Source organism: Argentina anserina, chromosome 4 (genome assembly GCF_933775445.1).
Source record: "Argentina anserina chromosome 4, drPotAnse1.1, whole genome shotgun sequence".
Lineage (NCBI taxonomy): Eukaryota > Viridiplantae > Streptophyta > Magnoliopsida > Rosales > Rosaceae > Argentina > Argentina anserina.
In genome coordinates this window covers 7,707,025-7,734,584 of record NC_065875.1, presented here as the reverse complement: position 1 = coordinate 7,734,584, position 27,560 = coordinate 7,707,025, and the positions used below count along the sequence as shown (strand labels likewise).

General features: G+C 37.6%; 4 protein-coding genes and 1 pseudogene across 5 annotated transcripts; 2 read left to right on the top strand and 3 right to left on the bottom strand.

Moving 5' to 3' along the window:
* On the top strand, positions 1 to 2,169 carry LOC126791524 ((R)-mandelonitrile lyase 1-like). Its single transcript, XM_050517982.1, has 4 exons — positions 1 to 112; positions 264 to 932; positions 1,128 to 1,971; positions 2,130 to 2,169. The coding sequence occupies exons 1-4, from the start codon at positions 1 to 3 to the stop codon at positions 2,167 to 2,169; spliced, it is 1,665 nt and encodes a 554-aa protein (XP_050373939.1).
* Positions 2,170 to 5,963: 3,794 nt separating this feature from the next.
* On the top strand, positions 5,964 to 11,808 carry LOC126790237 ((R)-mandelonitrile lyase 1-like). Its single transcript, XM_050516400.1, is given in 8 exon segments — positions 5,964 to 6,075; positions 6,547 to 6,768; positions 9,701 to 9,976; positions 9,979 to 10,149; positions 10,347 to 10,472; positions 10,475 to 11,170; positions 11,173 to 11,191; positions 11,293 to 11,808. Coding segments are annotated over 8 exon segments (1,659 nt in total). The 3' UTR covers positions 11,330 to 11,808.
* Positions 11,809 to 11,999: 191 nt separating this feature from the next.
* Positions 12,000 to 16,306, bottom strand: LOC126790238 (ADP-ribosylation factor 1). The gene is made up of 9 exons (XM_050516401.1): positions 16,147 to 16,306; positions 15,879 to 16,075; positions 15,750 to 15,788; positions 15,589 to 15,651; positions 14,738 to 14,756; positions 14,049 to 14,160; positions 13,451 to 13,498; positions 13,085 to 13,215; positions 12,000 to 12,203 (listed from the first exon to the last, which is right to left on the bottom strand). Exons 2-9 carry the CDS (start codon positions 15,979 to 15,981, stop codon positions 12,170 to 12,172), a joined length of 549 nt encoding a protein of 182 aa, XP_050372358.1. The 5' UTR covers positions 15,982 to 16,075; positions 16,147 to 16,306; the 3' UTR covers positions 12,000 to 12,169.
* Positions 16,307 to 19,850: 3,544 nt separating this feature from the next.
* On the bottom strand, positions 19,851 to 20,842 carry LOC126791936 (protein ALTERED XYLOGLUCAN 9-like; annotated as a pseudogene).
* A 461-nt stretch (positions 20,843 to 21,303) lies between these two features.
* Positions 21,304 to 26,811, bottom strand: LOC126792882 (xylose isomerase). Of its 2 annotated transcripts, none has more exons than XM_050519388.1 (21): positions 26,724 to 26,811; positions 26,202 to 26,281; positions 25,992 to 26,096; positions 25,642 to 25,716; positions 25,431 to 25,560; positions 25,254 to 25,345; positions 25,076 to 25,126; positions 24,571 to 24,647; positions 24,441 to 24,495; positions 24,239 to 24,340; positions 24,043 to 24,094; positions 23,810 to 23,855; positions 23,670 to 23,725; positions 23,246 to 23,297; positions 23,050 to 23,129; positions 22,822 to 22,892; positions 22,642 to 22,682; positions 22,431 to 22,530; positions 22,246 to 22,317; positions 22,087 to 22,164; positions 21,304 to 21,511 (listed from the first exon to the last, which is right to left on the bottom strand). In XM_050519388.1, exons 2-21 carry the CDS (start codon positions 26,265 to 26,267, stop codon positions 21,476 to 21,478), a joined length of 1,437 nt encoding a protein of 478 aa, XP_050375345.1. In that variant the 5' UTR covers positions 26,268 to 26,281; positions 26,724 to 26,811; the 3' UTR covers positions 21,304 to 21,475. The 2 variants fall into 2 exon arrangements, with proteins under 2 accessions (XP_050375345.1, XP_050375346.1); XM_050519389.1 differs by lacking the exon at positions 26,724 to 26,811 and adding an exon at positions 26,595 to 26,640.
* Between the last annotated feature and the right edge of the window lie 749 nt (positions 26,812 to 27,560).

The following is a 27,560-nucleotide window of genomic DNA, read 5'->3' as shown; positions in this document are numbered from 1 at the left end:
ATGGAGAAATCAACACCAGCCGCTAGACTACTGCTCTTTAATCTTTTCATCCTTGGCTTTCAGGCTCATTCAGCCTTTCTTTCATCCGCCAATGCATCTGCATATGATCAGGGTACATTACTTCATCACATCTTTTGTATGTAAATAAAACCACGTACAAGTCCGATCCGTGGAAATAAACTGGCATGGTTCGTGGAGATAATAGGATTGCAAATGAATAACTTAATAAGATGTAAATATTCGGTTTCTTTTATATTATACAGATTTTAGTTACATGAAGATTGTGAAGGATGCTACCGATCTACCGTTGGTAAATACATATGACTACATTGTAGTTGGTGGAGGAACTGCAGGGTGTCCCCTAGCAGCAACATTATCAGCAAACTACACTGTGCTTGTTCTTGAAAGGGGTGGTGCTCCTACTACACATCCCAATGTCTTGAAAGAAGAAGGGTTTCTGAGTACTCTCATGCAAGAAGATGATGGTAAGACCACACCAGCTCAAAGGTTTACATCAGAAGATGGTGTTGCTATTGTCAGAGGAAGGGTATTAGGTGGCTCGACCATGATAAATGCTGGTTTCTACTCCAGAGCTGACAAACAATTCTTTATCAAATCAGGAATTGACTGGGATATAGATTTGGTCGAGAACGCATATCAGTGGGTTGAAAACACTGTTGTCTCTCGCCCAAACTTGCTACGAACAAATTGGCAGTCTGTTGTGAAAGAAGCGTTGTTGGAAGCTGGTGTTGGTCCAGACAATGGATTCAGTTTAGATCACATTAAGGGAACTAAAGTTGGCGGTTCTACTTTTGATTCAGATGGAAGGAGACACGGAGCTGATCAATTGCTGAACAAAGGAAACATAAGGAACTTGCAAGTGGGAATTCACGCCACAGTCGAGAGAATCATCTTCTCTTCCAAAGGATCAAGTATATATGTTACAAAAGTTTTACCAAATACCTACATTTACAATATTTGATAATGCATAGTATATGACTCACAACAAGTTCTAATTAAGAGCTTACTCGATCAGTTTAGGGTCGAGGATTCAAAGTTAGTAGACTAGGGTTTTGCGTGTAGGACTATACTTAGTGGATGCCAACATGATCTTTTCTCTCATGCAGGTATTTCAGCTCGAGGTGTGAGATATACCGATTCCAACGGTAGGTCACATTGGGCGTTTGTACGTGGTAAGAGAGAGGTTATTCTGAGTGCAGGGGCGATTGGAAGTCCTCAGCTTCTACTTCTTAGTGGTGTTGGTCCTCAGTCCTATCTATCATCTTTGAAAATCCCAGTTGTTCACCCCCAACCTTACACTGGAAACTTTATGTATGACAATCCTCGTAATTTCATTAATATATTATCCCCAATTCCACTACAGCCCTCAAATGTAAAGATTGTTGGTATTACCGACCATTTCTACGTAGAGACCTTCTCCAGCTTGCCAATTTCGACTATACCCTTCAGTATTTTTTCAGATCCAACTAAACCTGTAGAGATAAATTCAAGTTGGGGACACATTGCCGTGAAATCGGAAGGACCTTCTTCTTATGGTACTCTTAAGCTTCAATCATCATCTGATGTGAAAGTTGGTCCAAGTGTCCGCTTCAACTATTTTGCAGATCCCTTGGACCTTGATTACTGTGTTTCGGGCATGAAGATGATTGGGGAATTATTAAATACGGAGTCACTGAGACCATTTAAGGTTCAAGCTTCATCCGGCACAAAAGCTTACCAGTTTTACGGTCAAACTCTACCCATGAACGAGACAGACGATGCATCTTTTGGACAATTCTGTCGTGATACAGTATCAACATTTTGGCATTTCCACGGTGGATGCCTCGTCGGAAAAGTGGTTGATAGCAGCTTGAGGGTCATGGGAATCGACGGATTACGCATTGTTGATGCCTCCACATTCAATTTCACACCAGGAACAAATCCTCAGGCCAGCCTTATGATGTTGGGCAGGTACGTACATACACATCATATATGCATGTATTACATATATACATCATATATGCTAGAAATTATCTATAGCCATCTGGTAATCTAAGTGTGGGATTGTTTGCAACATTTATAACCAGCTAACAAAGCCCTACATTGTTCTCCTTCAATCAAATTTTCAGGTACATTGGCACTAAGATGTTGCAACAGAGATCTTCTTAAAGCGATGCAGTGTGCATGCAATTAATATAATAAACCAAGTGTACGCACTACTGCATGTATCCTCGGATAGCTACCTTGCAACATAAATAAATTGAACAATTAGTATGTTCTGTATCCTCCAAGATGCGAAGCAGCTGCTCCCTACATCTAATTTCTAGCTTTGATTCCATCGTTCGGATGTATCCGAGAGTGTGTTGTGTGTTATAATTAAGGCTGTCGCCAGTTGACAAAATTTATTTTAGACTGGTGATTTGTTTTTACAAGGGCCGGATTTGATATAGAACATGGAGAACAAAAACTGGAGACTTGAGGCCAGCTCGAAAAATGGTGCCCTTTATAGCTCGTACGTGAACAAAAACTCAATGATTATACAATTGTGTCCTCATTTTTTTTTTTGAACGTCTCTCTAATACCATCAGATTAAAGCCAACTAAAAAATTAAGAGAAAACTTAATGATCGATACAAACTTTCCTAAAAACATAAATGGGGAAAGCCTTCTTTTTCCTTCTAGCGAGCTACCTAGATTGAATCTAGACTTTGATCGAGGGGTTGCATGCGAAGACTAAATGGGAAGCTTTAGAAGCTGTGATGACTTCGAAATTTCAAGTGTTAAACTAAAAAATCGAAGCCATGAGAAACTCTAAAACAATCTCAATAAATCGAAATCATCTTATAGTCACAGCACATCGTAACTGAGTTCATAGTACATCTCAGTCGATTTCATTATTACAAAATCAAATTATAATTCAAGCATTATATCAAATGAAAATCTAAAATCCTCTCAATCCTCACCACAAAATAGAAAAACAAACTTCGAAATCTTCAGAGTAGCCCTCCAATTCTGCTAATCCACACCTGCAGAACTATCCTTTACACCATCGAATATGTGCACCGGGATTGTAACACAAACCCTGTAAGCTTTGCAGCTCGTATGAGTAAAACAACAGTATAACACGTATAATAATACAAGAGAAAAATACTGAAAACATTTAATTATAAATGCACTCATGAGTCACATGACGGCCCATCTGGATGTCCAATAATATCTGAAAATATATGTGCTCATGAGAAATTGGGCAACTCATATGTTTACCCGAATACATTTATAATACGGGTACTCATGAGACCCAGGTACTCATCTGTTACCCCTCATGCAATACGCCGTCAGACATTGGGCAACCCATCTGCTACCCAACATCAAACAAATATGGGTACTCATAAGCGGGTAACCCATCTGTTACCCCTCATGCGGTACACCGGCAGACAGACTAGAGCTCTAACTGAATCGTAACTGTCACCCGGCCAAGGTTAGGTTCCGATATGCCAACACGTCCGAAGACAGAAAAACGTTTTAACATGACTCAAGTTAAAACCACGTACAATACAATCCTCACATGTTGTTGTACAAAAACCAAACGACTCATGCTAAGATAAAATAAATATTAATGCTATAAATAAACTCATTTGGAAATATAAATATGACAGTATATAATATAGCAACTCATATATATGCATCGTGTTTACCATTTGTACACATACACAACCCACTATATCATATACATATCATAGTTCGGTCTTTTAAAATAAAGCGTAATTATGAATCACCGCCAAGGGTAGACTCGTCATAGTGAGATTTACTCACCTTATTTCCCTGAGCGTAATTTTCACAATATCGAAAGCAAATCCTTCACTTATTTTGTCTATCACCTACTTGTATAAAAAGTGGTTAGAAACGTTACGTAAAACCTCAAATGCCGAATCAGTACTACTGTTTACTATTCAGCAATTTACGGTTTTTTACGTAATTACTATTCACGTAAATATTGTTCATGTACGTACTGTTTACGTATTACTGTACATCAATGCACTGTTTCATTATAATTACTGTTCCAGTAAATACTAATCACTGATTTACTATTTCAGAAAGTTACTTTTTTATAATTATTGTACATAAATTACTTTTTACGTCTACTGTACATAATTACTTTTTACAATTACTTTTTACAAAATTTATTGTGCGAAATCACTGTTCACGCGTCACCGCACGTGGCGGCGCGTGGGGTTTACGCGCCACCTCCGGCAGCCGCTCGTGGCGCTCATGTGCCACTCACAGTAGCAGCACGTGGGGCTCACGTGCCGCCGAAACCGGCGCGCGTGGCTTACTCACCGCCGCCCAAAACTCTTTCTTTTCTTCCCCTCCTCCCTTCCATGGCTTTATGCCGTCTCCTTGCACCTCCACAACCACCCACGCGCCGCCACAGATGGCGACACGCGCCAGTCCAACAACTCCACCTAAAACTCCACAAAATCACAAACATTCAACATGAAAGATGAAGAACAAGTAGACGTGATCACAACCATACCTTCATTGTAACCCAGATTGTCGGGGTTTGGCCGGAAAGTCACCGGGAAGTTTCGGAAGTCCCAAGTTTTTCTCCGATGTTAAAACCTCTTATTTGAGCTCCAATTTCTCCGATTGAAAAGTGGTGCTAAAATGAAAATTTTCACCTGAGAAAAATCCTATATATATATATATATATAAGAGCTAGGACAAGAGATTTTGGGATGTAAGTTAAGAGAGAACCAATTCACAAACTACTTATGGAGGTTTAAGAAGTTGAGAGTACAAATCCCATATATGAGCAAACTAATGGTTCGGTGGCCGCGTTTCTAGATGACCATCACGTTTTTCATTTTTTCACTTTTCTATTGTGGGTTATGCATTAGCTAGTCATGTTGCATATATTTATTCTCCAGTCCCGTTCACACGGTCAGTAGCTGATCATGAAATTCATGATTAACCATAATTGGATGTAAATCCAAGGGTTGAAAACAAACTAACTTAATTTTAAAAATATTCTCCTTACCTTTGGATTTATATTCAATAGTAGTTGACCATCATAGTCAACTACTGACCGTGTGAACGAGACTGTTTATTCTCAGATACATATTGTATTGTAAAGAGATAACTCATTCAATGCTTGGCTGATAGTTTAGTTGTAAGAATCCCTATATAAGAGATCATATAGTACATTGTACTATATCCCAATTAACTGATTGAAGAGTAGAACCAGTCTATCAATATAGCAGTACTTGGTCTTCTAGGTTCTCTTTGATATCTTTTTTATTCTTAGATTCTTACTGACTGTGTGAACGAGACTGTTTATTCTCATATGCATATTGTATTTCAAAGAGATAACTCATTCAATGCTTGGCTGATAGTTTAGTTGTAAGAATCCCTATATAAGAGATCAGGTAGTACATTGTACTGTATCCCAATTAACTGAATGAAGAGTAGAATCAGTCTATCAATATAGCAATACTTGGTCTTCTAGGTTCTCTTCGATATCTTTTTTATTCTTGGATTCCTACTTTTGTGCCAGTTTGGGGGTAATTTATGGTACGAGGATATATACCATACAAACATTTACAACTAATAGAACAAAATTACCATATTAATAATAATTTTGTTGAACTAAATTACAACATTGACAACATAGTTATCACATTCATTTTACACATTTACATATAATTGAACAAAATTACCATCATTACAACATTTTGTTTAAAAACTTGTAAAATGTTGTAAGTGACATAATTACTTCAGTAGTAAAACTATAATTACTTAAATAATTATTTATTTTACTATAACGACGATAAATTTGTAGTCATAATTGTAAATATGAGTACCATATACTGGTGGGTACCTAAGAAGATTTCACCCGTTTGTACCGGAAGATACTCAGAGTTGTTGTGACAATAGTTGTCAACTGGTGCATGAATTGTTCTATACATGGAGAAATCAACAATAGCCGATAGATTACTGTTGTTTAACCTTATCGTAATTGGTTTTCTTGCTCAATCAGCTGTGGTTTCATTCGCCATTGCATCTTCATCTGATCATGGTAAATTACTACATCATAAAGATAGATTTTGTAAAAGATTTGATTGCATTTTGCTAATGTACGTATAACCTATAAGGGAATTTTCTTAGGTACCCACTTGTATATGATACCCACATTTACAAATATGACAACAAATTTGTTATTGTGGTAAAACGAATCATTATTTAGATAATTATAGTTAATTATAGGTAATTACTTCACTTACAACATTTTATAAGTTTTTAAACAAATTGTTGTAAACATGGTAATTTTGTTCAATGATATATAAATGTGTAAAATGAATATGATAATTTTGTTGTCAATGTCGTAATTTAGTTCAATTAAATATATTGTTGTCAATGTATTAATTTTGTTCAATTAATTGTAAATGAATGTATAGTATACATCCATGTACCATAGACTATCTCACCTAATATGATCTTTTTTTGGATCTAGAAATATCCTCTTTTGTAATTCATATTGTACGTACAGATTTTAGATACACGAAGAGTGTGAAGGATGCCACTTATCTGCCACTGGAAAATAAATATAACTACATTTTAGTTGGTGGGGGAACTGCAGGATGTCCATTAGCAGCAACATTATCCGCAAACTACTCGGTGCTGGTTCTTGAAAGGGGTGGTGCTCCAACTGCACATCCTAATGTCTTTCAAGAAGAAGGGTTTCTGAGAAGTCTCATGCAAGAAGATGATGGTGTAATAACCCTAAATTTTTCAAAACAATATTTGATTTAATTTGAATTCTATAAAGTTATGAAATTCAGTTTAAATGAATATGATTGTTTGCAACTTTACGGAACGGAAACGGAAACGTTCTCGGAACGTTTAATAAGAAAAACGTTACGTTTCCGAACGAAATTATCGACTTTTATTCCGTCGCTCGGTTGCTAAAACTTTCTTCACGAAAGTTGTAGAGCTCGTCGATATGAGAGCGTGGACATGTGACACTTTCGAATCGGACGTTGGAGGTGAAAGTTATTAACGATGGAAGTTCGTTTCCGATTTAGAAATGGGTATAAAAGGAAACTAATCAAAAGTAGGGTTTCCATTTTCGGAAACCCTCTTCTCTCTCCTTACCCCGCGCCTCCATCACCTTCTCTCTCTTCTCTCTCGCCCTCTCCCCGATTTTCTTCCCTCCCTCAGAAATCTCACTGGCGATCTCGCCGACCCGTGGTCCGTGTCACACACCGCCCTCCTCAAAAGCCTCGCACGGCCCTCCTCGTCAAACCCTGAGAAGATCGTGCCCTTCCCCGTCGCCATTCATCACGTCGACACACCCCGTCCTCTGCTACGAATCGCCACAATTCGATCTGTTCTCCGACGAAGCTAGGGTGCAGAGCAGGTGCACCTCCGTCACTCCTCAACCCCTGCAACACCACGATCGAGGAAGAAGACGCGACGGAACGATCGGTGACCCATCTCACACCGACAACGAATCGAAGCTCCACCGTTCAATCTAGGTAAGGATTGATGAAATTGATTGTTGTGTGTGGTTGTACAATGTTTTGGGATTGATTGGGAGAATTTTAGATCGATTGGGAAGTTTTTGGAGGAGGATCGGAGGTGTAGATGGAGAATGGAGCACCGCAGCCTTAGGCGGCGCGTGTGAGAGCGTGAGATGGTGTAGGGGCAGCTTTGGGCCGTGGAGTGGTGGAGGAGAAAGGAAATGAGAGAAATAGGGCGGCGGTGGCGTACTACGCGCCGGTTTTGGGCTCGGCGCGTGGGTCCCACGCGCCGTCACGTGCGGCGGCATGAACAGTGATTCCGAGAAAGGTAATTTTGTAATTTATTTGTACGTACGGTAAATGTAAAAGTAAATTTTATTTACGTACGGTAAATGTAAATTTTATTTACGTACGGTAATTGTAAATATAAATTACATTCAGTAAATGTAAAAAGTAAATTCAGAAGGGTAAATCAGTAATTAATATTTACTGAGACAAAATGTATTTTTGAATAGTAATTATACGTACAGAAATACGTAAACAGTATGTACTCGTACAACGGTACGTATTGGTTATGTATTTGTACATTAATACGTGAATAGTACTGTGAATAGTAATCGTGAATAGAAACAGTAGTCGTGAATAGTCACACTGAACAGTAACACTGAATATTGACGATGAACAGTAAATTTGTAAAACCGAAAATCGCTTAACAGTAACCGATTATTACTGTTTCGGCATTTAAAGGTTTACGAAACGTTTCTAAATTCTTTTCTTATCTTTTCAAGGTGATCTATAAAGCAACGAAAGGAATTATCTTCAGAAATTGTGGGATTACGCTCGAGTCGATAAGGTGAGTAAAATCTCACATATTTACGAATCTACCCTTGCGGTGATTCTAAGATATTTGCAAGAGTTTTTAATATTGAAATACGACATGTATACAATATAATGGATTCTATATATATTGTATAAATGGTAATAAGTACATATATATAATTTGCTATATTATATACTGTTATGAATTCATCTGAATTAGGTCAATTCGATGACAAGCATGTGAGTTTAATATGGAGTTTGTTAAACGTTTTGTCTTCGGACGTGTTTATAAATTATGACATGTATAAGATATAATGGATTTTATATATATATCGTATAAATGGTAAATAAATACATATATATTTAGTTTGCTATATAATATATTGTTATGATTTTATTGTGATGATGTCATTTTGATGACAAGATATATCGAGCATGTGATTTTGATTTGTACAATATGATGTGAGATTATTGTACGTGATTTTAACATTGAGACTGTTAAAATGTGATTTGTCTTCGGACCTGATGTTTGGTACAATATGATGTGAGATTATTGTACGTGTTTGGCAAGTCGAGAAACTTAGCCTTTGGCCGGGCGAAAGTTACGATACAGTTAGAGCTCTAGTATGTCTGCCTTAGTACTGCATGTGAGGTAACGGGTGGTTATCTGCTCATGGGTACTCAGATTGTTTTGGATGTTGGGTAGCGGGTGGCTATCCAATATCGGCGGTGTATTACGAGAGGGGTAACAGATGTGTACCAGCGTTCTTGGTACCCGTAATATAAATGCATTTGGGTAACCAGAAGGGTTACTTAATTTCTCATGAGCGTTTTATTTCATATTTCTTTTGGACGACCAGATGGGCCGTCCATTGACTCATGAGTGCATTTATATTTGATGATTTGTGATTCTTCGTATATATTGATATGCGATTATATTTTCATTTTACTCATACGAGCTATAAGCTTACCGGGTTTGTGTTTACAATCCCGGTGCACCAATCCGTTGGTGTAGGGGATAATTCCGCAGGTGTTGATTAGTGGGGATTGAGTGACAACTCCGGAGGCTCGAAGTCGTTCGAATCCTACTTATGGTGAGGTTTTTAGCGTGGATTTGTGTGTGAGAATTAGTGTGGTTTTATTTGTGAGATTTGTGAGTGATTGTGAGGATTATTACATTTCCATTTTATGTATGGATTATAAATTTGGTTTGTAATAATTGGTTTGTGTCTGAGTTGTATTGAGAACTCAGAATTGATCCGCTGTGACATTTTAAATGATTTTGATTTCATTGAGATTATTTTGTGTTTAACGACTTTAAAATTTTGAGTTTTTAAGCTCGAAATTTTGGGGTCGTTAGAGATGGTAAGACCACACCAGCTCAAAGGTTTACATCAGAGGATGGTGTTGCTATTGTCAGAGGAAGGATATTAGGTGTCTCGAGCATGCTCAATGCTGGATTCTACTCCAGAGCAGACGAGCAATTTTTTGCCAAATCTGGAATTGAATGGGACATGGATTTGGTTGAGAAGTCATATCAATGGGTTGAAGACACTATTGTCTCTCGACCAAACTTATCACGTACAGATTGGCAGTATGTTGTGAAAGAAGCATTGTTGGAGGCTGGTGTTGGTCCGACATTGGATTCAGTTTAGATCACATCAAGGGAAGTAAAGTTGGCGGTTCTACTTTTGATTCAGATGAAAGGAGACATGGAGCTGATCAATTGCTGAACAAAGGGAACCTCAGGAACTTGCGAGTAGGAATACATGGCACAGTCGAGAAGATCATCTTCGCTTCCAAAGGACCAAGTATATATTTTGCATTGTCTATCAAATATATATACAATAGTTCATGCACATAATATGACTCGCAAGAAGTACAAGAGTTCAAAAACTAGGGCTCAAAGTTAGCAGTTAGCACACTAGGGTTCCAAGGCCTCCGATTATATTGTGTGGATGCCAAAATACTTTTATTACTAAAATCTATTTCTTTTTCTCCCATGCAGGTATTTCAGCTCGAGGTGTGATATATAGTGATTCCAATGGTAGCTCTCATCGGGCATTTGTACGTGGTAATAAGGGAGAGGTTATTCTGAGTGCAGGAGCAATTGGGAGTCCTCAGCTTCTACTCTTAACGGTGTTGGCCTTCAGTCCTATCTTTCATCTATGAAAATCCCAGTTGTTCACCCCCAACCTCACACTGGAAACTTTATGTATGACAATCCTCGTAATTTCATTAACATGTTATCCCCGTTTCCACTACAGCCCTCAGCTGTAAAGATTGTTGGTATTACCGACCATTCCTACATAGAGACATTCTCCAGCATGCCAATATCTACTACACCCTTCAGTATATTTCCAGATCCAGCTGTACTTACAAAGATAAATTCAAGCTGGGGACACATTGCCATGAAATTGGAAGGACCATTGTCTTGTGGTACTCTTAAGCTTCGGTCGTCATCTGATGTGAGAGTTGGTCCAAATGTTCGATTCAACTACTTTTCTCACGCTTTGGATCTTGATCGTTGTATTTCTGGCATGAAGAAAGTTGGGGAATTATTAAATACCAATTCACTGAAAGCATTTCAGTTTCAAACTTCGTCGAGCACAAAAGCCTACAAGTTTTACGGTCCAACTTTACCCATGAACCAAACAGATGATGCATCTTTTGGACAATTCTGTCGTGATACAGTATCAACAATTTGGCATTTCCACGGCGGATGCCTCGTCGGAAAAGTGGTTGTTAAGAGATTGCGGGTAATGGGAATCAATGGATTACGTGTTGTCGATGCATCCACACTCAATTTCACACCGGGGACCAATCCTCAAGCCCCCTTATGATGTTGGGCAGGTACGCACACGTGTTCATTCTGGCTTCATTCTCTGCTTGCTTCCAATAGATATAAACTGCTGACTTCGCCCTACATTATTCTCTTTGGATCAAACTGTCAGGTACATTGGCATTAAGATGCTACAACAAAGATCATGAGCGATGCAATGCAACATAATCAACTAAGTGTTCTGCATCATGCATCCGTGTATCGCACTATAAATAAACGGGCAACATGTCATGTATTCCCCAGAATCAAATGAGAAGCTGCTAGCTAGATCAATCTATGGCCTATGAATGTGTACTAGTATGTTTTATATAATAAAGGTTGCCCAACCGTTGGGTAAATTTACTTTAGTCTGCGTACAAGGTAAGTAAAGAGAGAATTGGGGGAATATTATCAGTTTTTTTTTTTAGAAAGAGGAATATTATCAGTCTTAAACACGAGCAAAGAGAATAAAAAAGACTACTACAAATAGGGACTATTGTCAGTCTTAAACACAAGAAAGATATACACTACTACAACTAAGGAATATCTGCAATCTTAACCTCGAGCAAGAAACAGAATGGTAACTTTCACTTTCTTGTGTGCAACATGATGATTTAACAAAAAACCCTTCTCTCGAATTATTACCGGAAAAATATTCAGCAATCACTTGGTCATTAGTACTACAAATTAAAGAACAGCACTATGATATACCACGAGGGTGAAACAGATTTCACCAACCTAACTAAGTGAACCCCACAGCAGAACAAACAGCATACAAGCTAGCAAAAGATAAAAGATACACAAGACAAATATAAGAACCTGATTTTCATAATAAATTCGGACGATGAAAAGTTGACTTGTATATCACTGGTTTAGTCCAAAATGGCAACAGAAGAAAAATTGGAGAAGATCAACTGATAAACTGTATGCATCTTGATGAAATCTTCTATATCAGAACGTCATTCCACCCAAATTGGAGAAGCAAGCTTTTGATTTACAATACCAATGAATTAGCCACCTCCAGACTTCAGTGTGTTACTCAGCCTGCATTAAACAGTTTCAGTTCTAATATAAGTACATTTTTATGTACATGTATATTAGTATATGTAACCTTTGATTTTATCATCACCACTAAATTAATACATTTGAAGGTCAAGAAACTGCTAGACTAGTTTGCCATATAATATTAAAAGTGATTCAAGCGACACGGAAACATTGATAACCGGAGCTTTCCTATATTTAATGTCTTACATTCCAAAGCAGTAAACACTTCTAATCAAATTTCAGGATGAGAACTAGCAGGTTTTGCATGGTAAGAATCCTTTGAAAGATTATAGTGTGATGTCTACCAAAGCATTAGCAAACCAACTTCTTTCTATGGTAGAGACACTAGAAAGTACTACTACTACTACATTGAGGGGGATCAGTGACTTATTAATGTTCCATATTATTATCATTCATATCACAGTTGAAAAGTATTGTATCGAAACAAACAACTTTGATGACTTTATATTCTGCATGATATCCAATGTTAAATTAATTATCGACACATGACTATAAATAACACTAAACTAGTATATAAAGACAAAAAAGAAAATAGAGCAACACCAACGTAGTACTAGTAGTGGGCATATTGGAGTCATCTGAATTGAGCATTTAACCAAGAGTTTTCTCAACCTTTGCTCTTCGCAGAGGAAGTCTAGCAATTAGTTTTTTTTGGGTATGATATCATAAGGGAAGCCAAAGCAACATCTAGTCTTATCTAGTTTTAAAACAAAAGAAATTAGTTACAATTGGATCGAAGATAATAAATTATGCAAGTTTATCTTCTAAACAACATAGTATACAAGAGATCCTCAATAATATCGAAAGGAACTTTTTTTTTTTAATTCTCTAAACCTACTGAAGAATGATGACTCCCTTACCAGTCCAAGCCCTCAAAAAGACCTTCGCCTTTAATGGCAGAAGTTTTAAAGATAGACCATTGACGGTTTTTTATCTTGTGCAACTCTAAAGCCTCAGTTATTGCAGCATCATCAAGTGCACCAGGAAGATCCTGCATAAGCCATAAGAGAATATCATATTACAAAAATTTGCACAATTTAATGAAATAATAATTGAAAGAAACTGCAATAGGACTACTTGTCTATATGAGGGAGGAACTATCCTCAGTGTATTCGTTTCTTTCAATAGAACGCCCATTACACTGTCCCCAACTATGGGATCAGATTTGTTGAGATCATTAAACAGTAATGCTTGCCCCAAGCCTAGACTCAGGCAGCAGCATTTACCTGCTTATTGGCAAAAATAAGGACAACTGCACCTTTCAACTCTTCCTCCTGCAAAAAGATCCAGAACAGTTAGTTTAGTGTGTTAATTTGAATAGAAAGAAATAGTAATAAGATCAAAATGAAGATGTTAAAATCTGAAGGACAGGAAAGACACTAATTTTCAGCAACACTAATCGTCATATCAGGTTAAATAAAAGTGAAAGTGAAATATGAAAAGAAGCTCAATCAACACCTTTAGGCTTAATCTACATCCAATTTGAAAAACAATGTGCAGTAAAATATCAGAGAGAGAGAGAGAGTATTCAGTTAACAATGTGGCCAGCAACAACTCGTATTAGTGTATTACAAATTATTACAATTACTGAAAGTCCCAATGGACTTATATATATCTCTACATAATATAACCCTCGCATCAAATTCCCGTTAAGATGCTGCAGGCAACATCCCATGTTACAGAGCACTTATTATATTAAGGTTTGAGAAGTCTGAATAGATCCATTTCTATCCCCTGCATGGCATCCCTCATAACAATGCATACTTCAAAGACGCATTGCAATAGTTACTTTTAACTTTGTAAATGTAAATCAGGGTCAGTTACCTCCAATATAGCATGAAACTCCTCTTTAGCTATTACTAGCCTGTCCGTGTCGCTAGAGTCAACGACATAGATTATGGCTTGAGTATTTGGAAAATAGCATCTCCAATATGGTCTGGGGCACAAAACCAACAAGCAAATAGTGAGCTTATAATAAACTCACGTATCAGTCAGAAACCATGCGAACCGCAATAACACATAAAGAATTGTCACCCCATGCTCTAAAGTTGATCAAAGATCCCTGGTCATAAGTTATTATGAGGGTGTGTCGAAACTAAGCAAAGTGCTACAGACACTGCTAATCCAGAGGAAATACAACAGATAACGAAAGAACAGTAAGGATTCAGGTTCAACACAGTCATCTCCCCACAAGGGGTTGGCACTTTAACTAAAATTGGGGGAACTAACAAGTTACACTGAAGTTGAGGTATTTTGTAATTAGGACAGAATCATGGATTTAGGTAGTGCACAGATCAGATATTATAATGTATATGTATCAATCATTTCTTAAGAAAACATCTCCTACAGGAAAAAAAACCCAAGAAGAACACCTCAGACCCATAAATACTGAAAAAAGGGATATGCTGGACAAACTAACGACTGAATAACAATAAATTGCTTATATACTCGCATACCAATAATGCAGGATAATTATCAACAAAGAAGATGACTGGGGAAAATAGAAAAATTACCTGATACTTGTCTGTCCACCTGTACAACAAACAAAACAAAATTTATCAGAAACTGATAAACAAATATTTTCCTTTTAATCAAGAAAATGATTCTGCTAAAGCAAGATGTCAATTCAAAACAATCAGGAGCATAACGATATAAAAGCTTAAATCTTCCACCCTGCCTGAGTTACAAGAAACATTGCTCCCTGAAATATACACCAACACACCATTGCAAGGACAAAGGTGCACCACAAATCGTTGACTACCCGCCCTTGTATGTTTGAGCATCGTCTTAGATAGGAAACAGGTATTACAAATCCATTTTCTCATCATCTGGAATGGAAGGGTTATAGCATTCCATTGTAATCTTTCAAACACAACATGAATTAAACAAAATTGAATGACATAGATGTACAAACTTTCTTCTACCTATTGCTCCTGGAAAAATAATAACTCTTTGTCCAAATAGGTTAAAGAGGTTACCCAAAAAATGTCAATTAGTCAGTTCACTTGAAATCAAACAAGAAATTTCCAGATTTATATATGAAATTCCAAAAAATCTGGCTGCAACGTAAGCCCAACATTCTCTTCCTTTCTTATTTACTCAGCTCGCAGGAAAAGGAAGACTAGAGATGCTTGTCAAGTCCATTGATTCCTCCTCCCGTCCTTCTCTAATGCTTTCACATCACTTGCATTATTACTGATTGGAGACTTTTACTTTGAATCCAAACCGACAGCTTAAAATTACATCAAAACAAGGCACAGCTGCTTTCTAAACTCACTAATGTTCTTCTAAACATACACTGACAATCTCTAAATATGTTACTAATGCAATTGAATATACAGATAAAAGTGAAATGCCGGCATACCGAGATCCCAGACTTGGAACTTGATGTTGTTGTACTGCACGGTCTCAACATTGAATCCAATCGCTGCATGCAAGTAAACACAGCCATTCAATAAACAATTCCAATACAGCTTTTACTATTTCCTGATGTCAATCAAAACATTGAAAAGAAAGAGTACCAACTTGGAATTGTGGAAACAACCTCCCCCATCTGAAGCCGATCTGCAGCACACAAAAAAACAAAACACAACTCCGTGTCAAACCACGACTCGAAAATCGAAAACTACATCAATGGAGATGGGAAAGGCGTACAGAGAATAGTGGTTTTGCCGGCATTGTCCAAACCGAGGACGAGGATCCGAGCCTCCTTGTTCCCAAAGAGGGAGGAGAACATTTTGGTGAAGAGAATCCCCATTTCTTTGTTGCGTCTGAATCGAATTGGCTCTCTCAGGACATGAATCAAATGAGATCGGATCTCGAACGTCGACGCAGAACCCTGCTGTACCTCCCTGCAAATTCAAAGCATCAAACTTGTTACAGATTGCGTGAAGAGAGAGAGAGAGAGAGAGAGAGAGATGACCTGAGGGACAGGAGAGAGAGGGTCTGCCGGTTATGAGAGAATTTGAAGGACTAGTAGTACTGAGTGCTTAGTGTAGGGGAGATGATATAAAGGGTCGTCAGAATTGTTCAGAGGGAAAGGAATCGGAATTGGGGAACATAATTGGAAGCATCGCGGATTTGGCAGTTTCGAGTTTTGAAGGACAATTTGACGTCTAATACCTTCTTTTTACGCATCTGGTAAAATATATGAAGTAAATTGGCTTCTTTTTTCTTTTCTTTTTTTAACCTAAAACCTCTAAATTTGTCCAATAAAAGAGTATGGGTATTTTTAAATGTACCCAACAAATTTCTTAGTGTACTAAATTAAATTTTCAAATAATAATATAAATAAATAATTATATTTTTTTTCCGTTATGCTATCATCCTCATCGGAGTTACCTAAATTGATTTTAAAAATTTTCTAAAGATCAGTGTTAGAAAACAGAATATATTGGTCGAAAGTCGAAACATCTTATTGTTGTACGTCTTCTCTAGTTGAGAATGGTAATGATGGTTAAGAGTATGTGGTTGTGATTGTAAAATAATTGGAAACATGAGTTGACGCCATGTCATTTGTTAGGGAATAGAAAAACAGATGAACTGCAAATTTATTGAAGAAAAATAACAATTATGGGATTTGGGGTCAAATTATTGGAATTCAAAGTTCAAGCAAACTTCAACCAAGAACATGAAACCTGAGGGAGCATTGGAAGGAACACTTTGTAAAATATGTTCTTACGAATTAGATTACAATCTCAATCTAGATCTGGCATTTGAAACAAAAGACCACGATGGGGGGATGAGCAATTAGTTTTGTTTGGCTGGGTACAAGATGTTGGAAAAAGAAAGAATGAGCAATTGTTGAGGATGAGGGCATAATGGAAATGAGTAAATTGTATTGATTTATTTTTATTAAAAATAAGCAGTTGGGTACATTTAACAGCACCAACGAGTAATTATTTATTCTTTCTTCCTTGCTAAAAGAGATTCGCATAAGTACTGAACACCCTGATTTTGAAATTTAGAGTATAATAAGCGTCCATCAACGCTGACTACGGTACAGTGGCTCCGCCTTCTACGGTGTTGGAGCAATTCACAACTGTTTGGCTCTACCTCCTCTTTGCCCTCATAGCTAATTTTCTTTCTTCGGTCGTATGCTATTGCGTTGTTTGATTTTTCTTTTGTTTTGCATTTCTTTTGGAACTCACTTTTGGTTTTTGGCTTTATTTTGTTGTAGTTCTATGATTAATGAGCCTTGTTCCTCGTTTTGTAGTGGACTGTGCTCTTGCTTGACCTAACATTAGTCCGTCTGTACGGCCATAGCTAAATGAAGTTATTCACCCTTCAAAAAAAAAAAAACACTACCTCTATCTAATCGGTACCTAAATTCTGTTATTCCTGACAATCTGTACTACCCCAAGTCCCCACGTTTGGATTCTGTTCTAGTAAAATATTGCAACTGAGTTTGCACATAAAATCCTTGGCTCAAATCAAACACTTTCAGCAAAACAACTACTGAAACCAAAATTCTTCCTTTCAACCCTGTAACCCTGATATAGACAAATTCATGACCATTTTTGTTCGTTAACACTTAATTCCTTCCTTGTTTGGCTCACGGAATTGAAAGAAAAAGAAATTAATTTCTTTGTCTTTCCATTGCCATGAGAAATTTGAATTCCCATCAAGTTTCTTTTCTTGTGTTTGGAAAGACTAAGAAATGTAAAGCAAAATTCCATAATACCCTCATATTAATTCAAAGAGTTTTTTTCACCAACAGTCCCTCAACTCTGGTGTACCTACCAATGTGATACCTCAACTCTTAATCGTACCAATGTGATACCCAGACTCTAGTATTGCTATCATTGAAGTACTTCCTTTAGTTTTTTTCAACTTTTCCGTTATCTTGGTGACGTGGCAGGTACGTGAGGCCCACAAAGAGGGTTAAAAGACAAAATTAACCTTATCTGAGAGGAGCAATGTTTTTCCCGCCCTTTACATTGAGAAAGACATCCAACAATTCCAATTTTGGCGCCAATTTTCCCTCCCTACTCCTTAATTTGTGTCTCTTATCTAAACTAAAGAACTACCGCCAACCAGTCGACCACAATCTGATAAAACCTAGATCAATCTCATTTTCTATTTTTACCCTAGCACTTGTTAAACTAACAGAATAAATATAGAAATTTATATGGAACATCTCATTTCCACAATCTCATAAGAATATAAAAACACATAACTTAACGAAATTCAAATACATGTTTAAGTACCATTAGTTGCCACCTTTTATGTTGATCTGCCATGATTTTTGCTTGTAAGAACTAATGGTACATGTAGTTGAATTTCGTACATCTTTACAGAGGCTCAGATCCAATCTGGAAATACGAAATTCAACTACATGTACCATTAGTTCTTACAAGCAAAAATCATGGCAGATCAACATAAAAGGTGGCAACTAATGGTACTTAAACATGTATTTGAATTTCGTTAAGTTATGTGTTTTTATATTCTTATGAGATTGTGGAAATGAGATGTTCCATATAAATTTCTATATTTATTCTGTTAGTTTAACAAGTGCTAGGGTAAAAATAGAAAATGAGATTGATCTAGGTTTTATCAGATTGTGGTCGACTGGTTGACGGTAGTTCTTTAGTTTAGATAAGAGACACAAATTAAGGAGTAGAGAGGGAAAATTGGCGCCAAAATTGGAATTGTTGGGTGTCTTTCTCGAGGTAAAGGGCGGAAAAAACATTGCTCCTCTCAGATGAGGTTAATTTTGTCTTTTAGCCCTCTTTGTGGACCTCACGTACCTGCCACGTCACCAAGATAACAGAAAAGTTGAAAAAAAACTAACGGAAGTACTTCAATGATAGCAATACTAGAGTCTGGGTATCACATTGGTACGATTAAGAGTTGAGGTATCACATTGGTAGGTACACCAGAGTTGAGGGACTGTTGGTGAAAAAAACTCTAATTCAAACTTAAGATTAGTTTGATCTATTAAGTTTTATGTTTGGATGGAAAAATGATTATATGGGGTATGTGTGGAGGGAACCACTTTCCCACTAATTTTCCAATGTTATGGGAATTATTTTTCTTTCCCTCTTCCTTTCCATTGGTTCCCAAACAAGTGAAATGAATCACTTTCATTTCCCAAGGTAATGATTCCATCATTCCCGAGGTAACCGAAGGCATTTCCCCATATTCTAATTAGTTCAATGCAACAGAGATAACATGGTACTGACTGTAGTACCAGTGAGACATAAATATATGCCGGTGGTAGTGGAGCTCATACAAGGATCCATTTTGGTAGTGTAACTGAAAAATCCAAATACAAGTGTTTGATTTGAAGCAGAAGATAAAGAGGACTTAAGTAGGTGGAGCTTGAGCTTGAGCTTGAGCTTGTTAGTGTTCAATGCACAATTAGTAGTGTAATACCTAATCTCGAATAAGAATTTGCACATTTCAATTTTGCATTGCTCAAAATATATATTTCAATCTATGGGAATTTTAACTAAGTGAAAATTTTATGAACTGTATATGACAAATTGCTCGCTCTAACATTTGGTGAACTTACTTTCTAATACATCAAAACCGCACATGACTTTTTAATCTTGACCCAATTTAAGTACACACCATGACAAACTCGGTTAATATTGTGCTTTCCGTCAACATTTGAAGGGCAAATTCGTCTATTTCTAAATAGATGCAAGAAGAACATCGACGAGCTCCCTATCGCTCTGCATTCCTCTCTTCGATTGAATCTTCAGAAACCTACTTCAATTCAGCTGGTTACAGATTGATGGGTTGTTCTTTCCTGGGTAATTAACTTCGAGTTGCTTCTCCTTGTAGTCCAAAAAGGGGACAGAGCTTGAAAATGATACATATACAAATGGGTGAATGACAAACCCACATCGTACAAGCATCCTAATGGTTAAAATCGCACAACCATCTTGTCACCGCTTCATTGTGCTCGAACGACGAGACCAGAGAAGCAGCACGGCTCCTCAATACATGCAATGAAGCTCCATAATCGGATGCGTTAGTGAAATGCAGCATGTGCCAGAGGCCAGAGCCCATAATCAACACATCAGGATAGTTTCGATTTCGATTAAAACCTTCCAGGAGTGTAGTCAAATTGAGAGCATATGGAGCCCAGAAGAATAACCTCATCCCAATCTCATCCACCATAATCTGATAATCATTGTGCCGCTTGAACAAGTCGCTCTGAATCTTGTCCATCCTCTCCGGCTCCAAAACCAGGTCCAGCAGTGCACCGCCACCAGCCTCGCCTGGGAGTCGCCGGCGATGACGATCCAAGATCCGTTGAGCAAATCGGCGGCGTCGGATTGGCCGAGCTTCTAGAAGCCACAGGCAGTGACGACGACGGAGGAGGCGCCCTAGGTCCAGGACTTGTGGTAATTGAGGGATGTAGTGTTGTCGTCGACGTCGGGAATGACGTCCCAGAGGACGTCGTGGGGGTGGGAAAGGCAGGACTCGCGGCGGTTTTGGATGACGACGAAGGAGACGGTGGTGACGAAGTCGGTGACGGAAGGGAAGTAAGGGGTGAGGTGGACACCGATGGCAAGAGTGATAAAGAGGGCGCCGCTGAAGAAGAGCATCGGAACTAGAACCACCACACAAGCCGCCACCACTCGCAATCCAACTGCTCCGATCATCTCATTTTTCTTTGCTTTTGTTTTTCGTTTATCTATTAAATATGTGGTTTCTATTTGCAAGGGGAAGGGGATCGCACTCGCAGTCGTTGCGAACTTGCGATGTAGGATGGCCGGATGGGATTATGGAAAAGGGTTGGGTCTGAGAGGGAGAGAGACTATGTTACCCTTTAACAATTGAATAATTACACAAAATTCACGGACAGATAGACAACAGGTACAATTATTAGGTCGAGGTCGTGTACCGTTTTAAAGTTAATAAAACTAAATTACCCTTAATTTGGAATGAGTCATTTATCAGGTAGGGTTCTTAAAATTTTCACTTTAACTAATTTTATCTGATGAGATGCAAATATCTCATTTGTAATACTTAAAGCTACTGAGATATTTCTCTTTAAGCTAAGGAAAATGCTTGGATCACCAAACTGCAAAGACAAAGCATGCTCCAGTCCTTAAACTATATAAACAAAAAAGTCGAGAGAAAAGCTCATCTCCCAATGACATCATGGCCACGAGACGAGCGTTATATATACCTTCCTGACCTGACCAAATTTCACCTCCAAACTATTCATATTTCACGAAAACAAAATAGAGAACTGTTGCTGTTACTTATTCCTAGTTAATAACTTTACATGTTTACAAAGCGAACTGGAAAAGCCTCTCCGCAAGTTCCTGCAACAAAGCGTAACTTGGTAAAATATTAACTCCAAGGCCAGGGTAAGCAGAGAGGTCACATCAGACATAACAACAAACACTCTACATCTTGGTAGCTTGATGGAGGACCTATTTTCCATACGGGTTTTAAAATGCACCATGATTATTATCGAACAAAAGATATTTCCCCAACTGTAAGGTTTCAAATCAACTTGCTTGCTTTATTTGAGGGAGAATGATATTACAGTACTGATGCTTCATGCGATTGCTGTCTTATTTAGGAAAGAATTCTTAAACTCATGCATGAAAACTTTAACAAGCAAACGATCTTCACTGTCTCCTATTAAGGATAAAATTTTGCAAAACAGTTTCTTATTAATTTGTTATCAATTTCTTATGTCCCTTGACAATTTAGAGTCAGACACTGCTCATTAGGCTTCAGATTTTCCAGTTATGTACGAACTCAGAATGCATGAGTCATTTAGACTTAGTGATCAACTATTTGCATCCACAGCATATAAAGATGCGTGCGCACGGATGCGCACACAGTTGTGTACACACATAATGTAACAAAAACAAATGTTTTAAATTACCTGCTTGGCAGAAGGAACTTTTGGTTCACCCCATTCCATGGCCTTTTTCTCAAGATATTCAAAATCACCCTTACCAGCCTGTGTAAGTTGCATACCATGCATTAGCCTTCTAAGCCATGCACAACTAAGACATCAAACATAGCAATTGAAGTTTATTACCTCTATCTGGGCCCCAACTTCTGTATCAAAACTCTCATATCGTTTCCGAACAAGCTCAGCCAGAGAACCATCCTTAAATTAATAAAGAAAAGGGAAAAGTATTATTCATGGGGAAGAGGAAACATATATTCAAAAGTTTACATGATATACTAGCCAAATAAAACACAAATACACAGACACAGTACCTCAATAAGCTTGGCAACATTACGGAGTCCACGGGCCAGAGTATCCATTCCACTAATATGAGCAATGAACAAATCCTCGACATCTGTGCTTTCCCTCCGTCTGAGAATTGTGAAATTACAAAGAAACAAACATTATAAAAGCTAACTAATCTGCCACCTTAAAACATTAGACATGTATGGTAATAAGGTTCAATGGAACAAAGGTACTGACAATTTTGCATCAAAGTTAAAGCCTCCTGGTGCTAGTCCTCCCTGTTACAAGGGGGCAAAAGAAAGATATTCAGCACATGAAACTGTAAGACATCTTTTTCTTTGGCTAATATGAAATTTCATGTTACATTAAACCATTTAATCTTATAAATGCAAAATGATTCATTAATCTTAGGCGTACATTTTTCACCACAGTGATCATAACTCGAGTTGCTTCTGCAATGTCTGTGAGAAACTCATCTGTATCCCACCCTGTGACAATATAGACTCTGTATCACACATTCTTGGAACATTTTACTGCAAGCGTAAGTTTACATATATACACTGATGTACATGTGCACGCACACACAAACAGACACACACAGATGAAGATATGTACATATGTTGGCATATTAAAGCTAGCAAATACCAATTTGAGGATCTCCAGTGTTGGCATCAATGTTTCCTAGTAAACCATTGAGTCTTGCAGTTTCAAGCTCATGATGACAGCTGCACGGTACACAAGTATCACAGGTTTGCAGAAGGTTCACATTTTCTTATGTATTGGAGCAATGACAAATTGAAATGTAATGAGCTCAAGTGGTAAGATGAAAAACTTGAGGTACCTGTGACCAGATAGAGTGGCATGGTTGCACTCAATGTTAAGTTTAAATTCTCCTACAAAAGGAAATTAAATGACCAGGTGAGGATTGCAACCAGTTACGATTAAATGATATGGCACATAAGTTTTCAATGACAAGAATATGATGTGAAGAATTTTTTTTTATTTTTGTATAGAAGGAATGAAGTCATTAGAAAATTAGAAATCAACCCCATAATTTTAGAGAGAAAGATAAAAATTCCAACTACATGACATGTTAGATTGAACTTATCCACTACATGACATGTTAGATTGAACTTATAATGTTTTATTGTATACATGATAGTAAGATACTACCAGAATCTATATAGTTACAAAGTATATGAAACAAGAATATTGCATCTTCATTGAGTGGGAAAAAGATTAATGAGGACACCTATGAGGATTACCTAAAAGACCATATTTTCGGAGGAAGTTTGCTGTTGTTGCAGCATCCCAGTCATACCTAAAAAAGGATACCAACAGGTAAGGGATGTATATTGCTAAACAAAAGAGTCCATATCTCTAACTAATCAAGCAAGATACATACTGGTGTTTAGTAGGTTCTTGAGGCTTCGGTTCAATCAACAATGTTCCTGAATTGCATAGCAGGAGGAAACAAAACAAAAATTAGCTCCTTAAAGATTCAGGATCATACTGAAAACAAATTGAGCATCAAGAAATTGACCACTCACGTTAATTACAGTGGATGGCAAGAGTCAACATTTATACAACAGTAGTATTCTGAATGCATTTAAATAAATAAAAATCGAGTAAATTTACCATTAAATCCAATTTTTTTCTTGTAAGCAACGGCAGCTTCAAGAAACCTTGCCTGTCAAAGTATTAATACACCACCAACTCATGTTCAGGAACCAGGATAAAATACAGTGAAGACAATGAACAGAGATAGGGGGTCAAATCATTTGATAAATACAGCCTAGTTCTGGATTCAATTTTGAAATATCAGCAAACACACCAGATGATCAAGCTCTCGGCCCATGTCAGTATTCAGGAGACTCTGGTAACCCTCACGGCCACCCCAAAACACATAATTTTCACCACCTAAATAATGTGTAACCTGAAGAATGTGTGAATTAGTAAGAACATTTCAAAGAGGTGCCATCACCTATAGGTTGGATGATGCAACAGATTGATGCATTACATGGATCAAAACCTACCTCAATAGCTTTCTTAACTTGAGCGGCAGCATATGCATATACACCTAATTCAGGGCTGTAATGTATTCAGATTATTAGTGTTAAATCATTCCATGGACAGAGTATATTCAATAATTGGCAAGAAGACCACCTAGTGGCACCACCGTGCATGTAGCGAGGATGCATAAATAGCTGAGCTGTGCCCCACAAAGGTCGGATTTTGGTTCCCTGCAACCATAACAAGGCATTAATATGAGAACTACTTATTATGATCTGAAAGTCTGAATACAGCTAGCCATGGTGAGATGTTCTCAACAATAATAAACAGGATGAGCTAAGAATGTTGGTTTGTTAATATTTGGGTTTCTTCACTAATCAGATGACTCGGAAGAACCGTAGAACAGATAATCAGAGATTCTGTTGACTACGATGGGCTTTTGGAGGTTGACAATGATCAGCCTCCTTTGCCTATAAATCCGAGCTAAAATGCATCGACGGACTTTAAGTATATGAAAAATAGCAAACAACCAACAAGCCATTTAGCCATTTAGCCTTCACAACAGTACCCCAACTGGCACTGGCATGGAAAATTCTAATTCAGCTATCACAAGAATTTGATCAAAACATTATTTCATGCTGTACATCTACAAAATTACCTGAAGCTCCTTGGCAAGGGCCACCACCTCATCCAAGTTTTTGTTAGTTTCCTGTAGCAAACAAAACAAGGTAAATTCAAGTTTATCTTGTATTTACAAGCAATACTAATTTTTATGAATCATGCTTTCTTCTAACTGAAGACCATCATAGAAGTGTACCAGTAACTTACGAATTTACCTCTAAGGTTTTACCATCCGGAGCAATATCCCTGTCGTGGAAGCACCACCGATCGACTCCAAGCTTATTTATGAACTCAAAGTTGGCTTTCACTGAATTTTTAAGTTACGCTTATATAAAATTGTAATTCCAAACACACCGACACATGAAGAGAAAGATAACAGACAATGTTCTTACTTCTTGTTTTGGCCATAGCCACAGAGTTTGTTCCATCTTCCCAAGGCCAATTCTTTGTAGGCGCACCAAATGGGTCAGCTCCTGATCCACGGAATGTGTGCCAAAATGCAACACTAAACCTCATCCAATCCTATCATTGGCAAAAAAATTCAGTCGACAACTATATAATACAAGCAGCTTGAAAACTCAAATAAAACAAAGAGTTACCAACCTTCATTTTCTTCCCCAGGATCTCCTCATCTGCATTATACCATTTGTATGAAAGGGGGTTCTTGCTAGAGGGGCCCTGCAAGATCAAAAGCGATACAGGTATACAATTAGATAAACTGCACATGAAAGTAGGTCTTGGGGGGGAGTTTCTTAGAACAACAATACAGTAGCTGCAAAACTTGACAGATAATAAACAGTAAAAATTCAGATGCCCCCATCAAGTTGTGTGAATGGTTTACTAATAACCATTAACTGATTATAACTTCCGATTATAAAACCAAGACATGAGAAGTACGATTAAAGAAAGATCAATGCAACCATACCAAAATTGCGTTGAATAAGCCCATGTACCTCATATTTAATCTTAGGAATCTCTGGAAAAAATTCACCTTTCCATTCCCCAGAACCACTGCAATCACTCTCAAGATCTGCTGGGCACGTCTGTGGACCAGCAGTCTGCATTGAAAACAATCCCCATCATTATTTCAGGGGTAAATAAAGTTCAACACTGTTTAAAAGAGACTTAACATTCTAGATGAAACAAGGTTATTCAGTATTTACCACCGCGAAAGTAAAGAAGCTGACACAAACAAGCAGCAACAGTATCTTCTCTGCCTTCATTTTCATGGTCTACAAATCCTCTGCAATACAGAACAAGACACTAATCAATTGTACATCAATCATCTCAGACAAAACACTACCTAAATAACAGCTCAAAGCTCACCCACCGCCGATCACCACCCATCAATTAATGAACTCACACAGATTCTATGACCAATACCCAGAATCCCAGATACACATATAGAAACCATTCATTCAATTATTAATCTAATACCGATCGTCAAACCAAAAAAAAAGATTCAATTTTATATCATCAAAACAGATAAAAAAAATTGAACTTTCACTAATCAAACAAGAAAAAGGTTCAAACTTTGAAGAACCCAAATTTCATACTAGCCGTTTGTATTGATTGTTTCTAACAGGGTGTTCATCCCATCCCTATGATCGAAATTTACGAGTTCAAAACAAAACCATCAGAGAAGCAATTGATTATAAACCAGGCAAAGATGAAAGGACACTTACAGATGAATAAGGTGGCGTCTAATCGTCTATCCTCCGGCAAAACAAAAACAGTGAAGATTTACAGCTACTGTCAAACTGGTCTATTTATAGTTGGCACCCACATAACGTCAGAATCTTAATTATTGTTTATCTTCAATTTGGGGTTGGATAGGATCATGGGATTGTAACCAAACAAGCTTGTGTTTTACCATTTTGTCCATCTGTTGCATTGATGATTTGCTCTTAAGCTGGACATATATGTCAATTTGGATACATTACTTTTTTGGAAAAATGAAGGAATATCCGGATATTTATGATTTCGTTACCAATTTTGTTCTTCCAGGGTTCTAGTTTTGTTGGGACACTTCAAAAATTAAAATGAGAGAGTCGACTACTAGATTACGTGGCGAGCTAGGATAAACATATGACTCATCGATGATGATACGCTGACGAGGTTGTAGTTTATACGACTTGGGTCATCATTGAGTCCTTTGTTTTCGACGGCTACTAACCCTAACCAAATGGTCCCTGCAGTCTTCATCTTTGCTTTCACTCTCTCCATCTTAAACAACTTCTTCAATGCCAACCATTGTGAGCAATGCTCTCGCTGAAACTGGATTCCGGCCAGTCTCTACGAATCTCTAAAAACAAGCAAGGCAATGAAGGCGTCATCTAGAATTCTAAGTTTGCATGCTTCTGGTAGACTGGTAATCTGGTGAAGATTAATTCTCAGCCTTGATTATTTTGTCTATGCACTAGACTGGCAGTGACGGTATTCATGCATGAGCAATCATGCTCCAAATACCAATTCGTCTCCAAGTGTGCATGCATGGTCCATAGTTCATTACTATAATTAAG

Bases quoted from the DNA above. Each gene is read 5' to 3' on its own strand.
- LOC126791524 (XM_050517982.1), top strand. From the start codon at position 1: ATGGAGAAATCAACACCAGCCGCTAGACTACTGCTCTTTAATCTTTTC. The intron at 933-1,127 runs GTATATATGTTA...TCTCTCATGCAG, and splicing joins CTTCTCTTCCAAAGGATCAA to GTATTTCAGCTCGAGGTGTG. The intron at 1,972-2,129 runs GTACGTACATAC...TCAAATTTTCAG, and splicing joins AGCCTTATGATGTTGGGCAG to GTACATTGGCACTAAGATGT.
- LOC126790238 (XM_050516401.1), bottom strand. From the start codon at position 15,981: ATGGGGATTCTCTTCACCAAAATGTTCTCCTCCCTCTTTGGGAACAAG. The intron at 13,499-14,048 runs GTAACTGACCCT...ATCTTTTTGCAG, and splicing joins AGTTTCATGCTATATTGGAG to GAGGAAGAGTTGAAAGGTGC. The intron at 12,204-13,084 runs GTAAGGGAGTCA...TGTTTAATGCAG, and splicing joins CTTTTTGAGGGCTTGGACTG to GCTGAGTAACACACTGAAGT.
- LOC126792882 (XM_050519388.1), bottom strand. From the start codon at position 26,267: ATGAAAATGAAGGCAGAGAAGATACTGTTGCTGCTTGTTTGTGTCAGC. The intron at 25,346-25,430 runs GTAAGAACATTG...TTAAAAATTCAG, and splicing joins GGCTATGGCCAAAACAAGAA to TGAAAGCCAACTTTGAGTTC. The intron at 24,648-25,075 runs GTAATTTTGTAG...TTATGGTTGCAG, and splicing joins CCCTTGCCAAGGAGCTTCAG to GGAACCAAAATCCGACCTTT.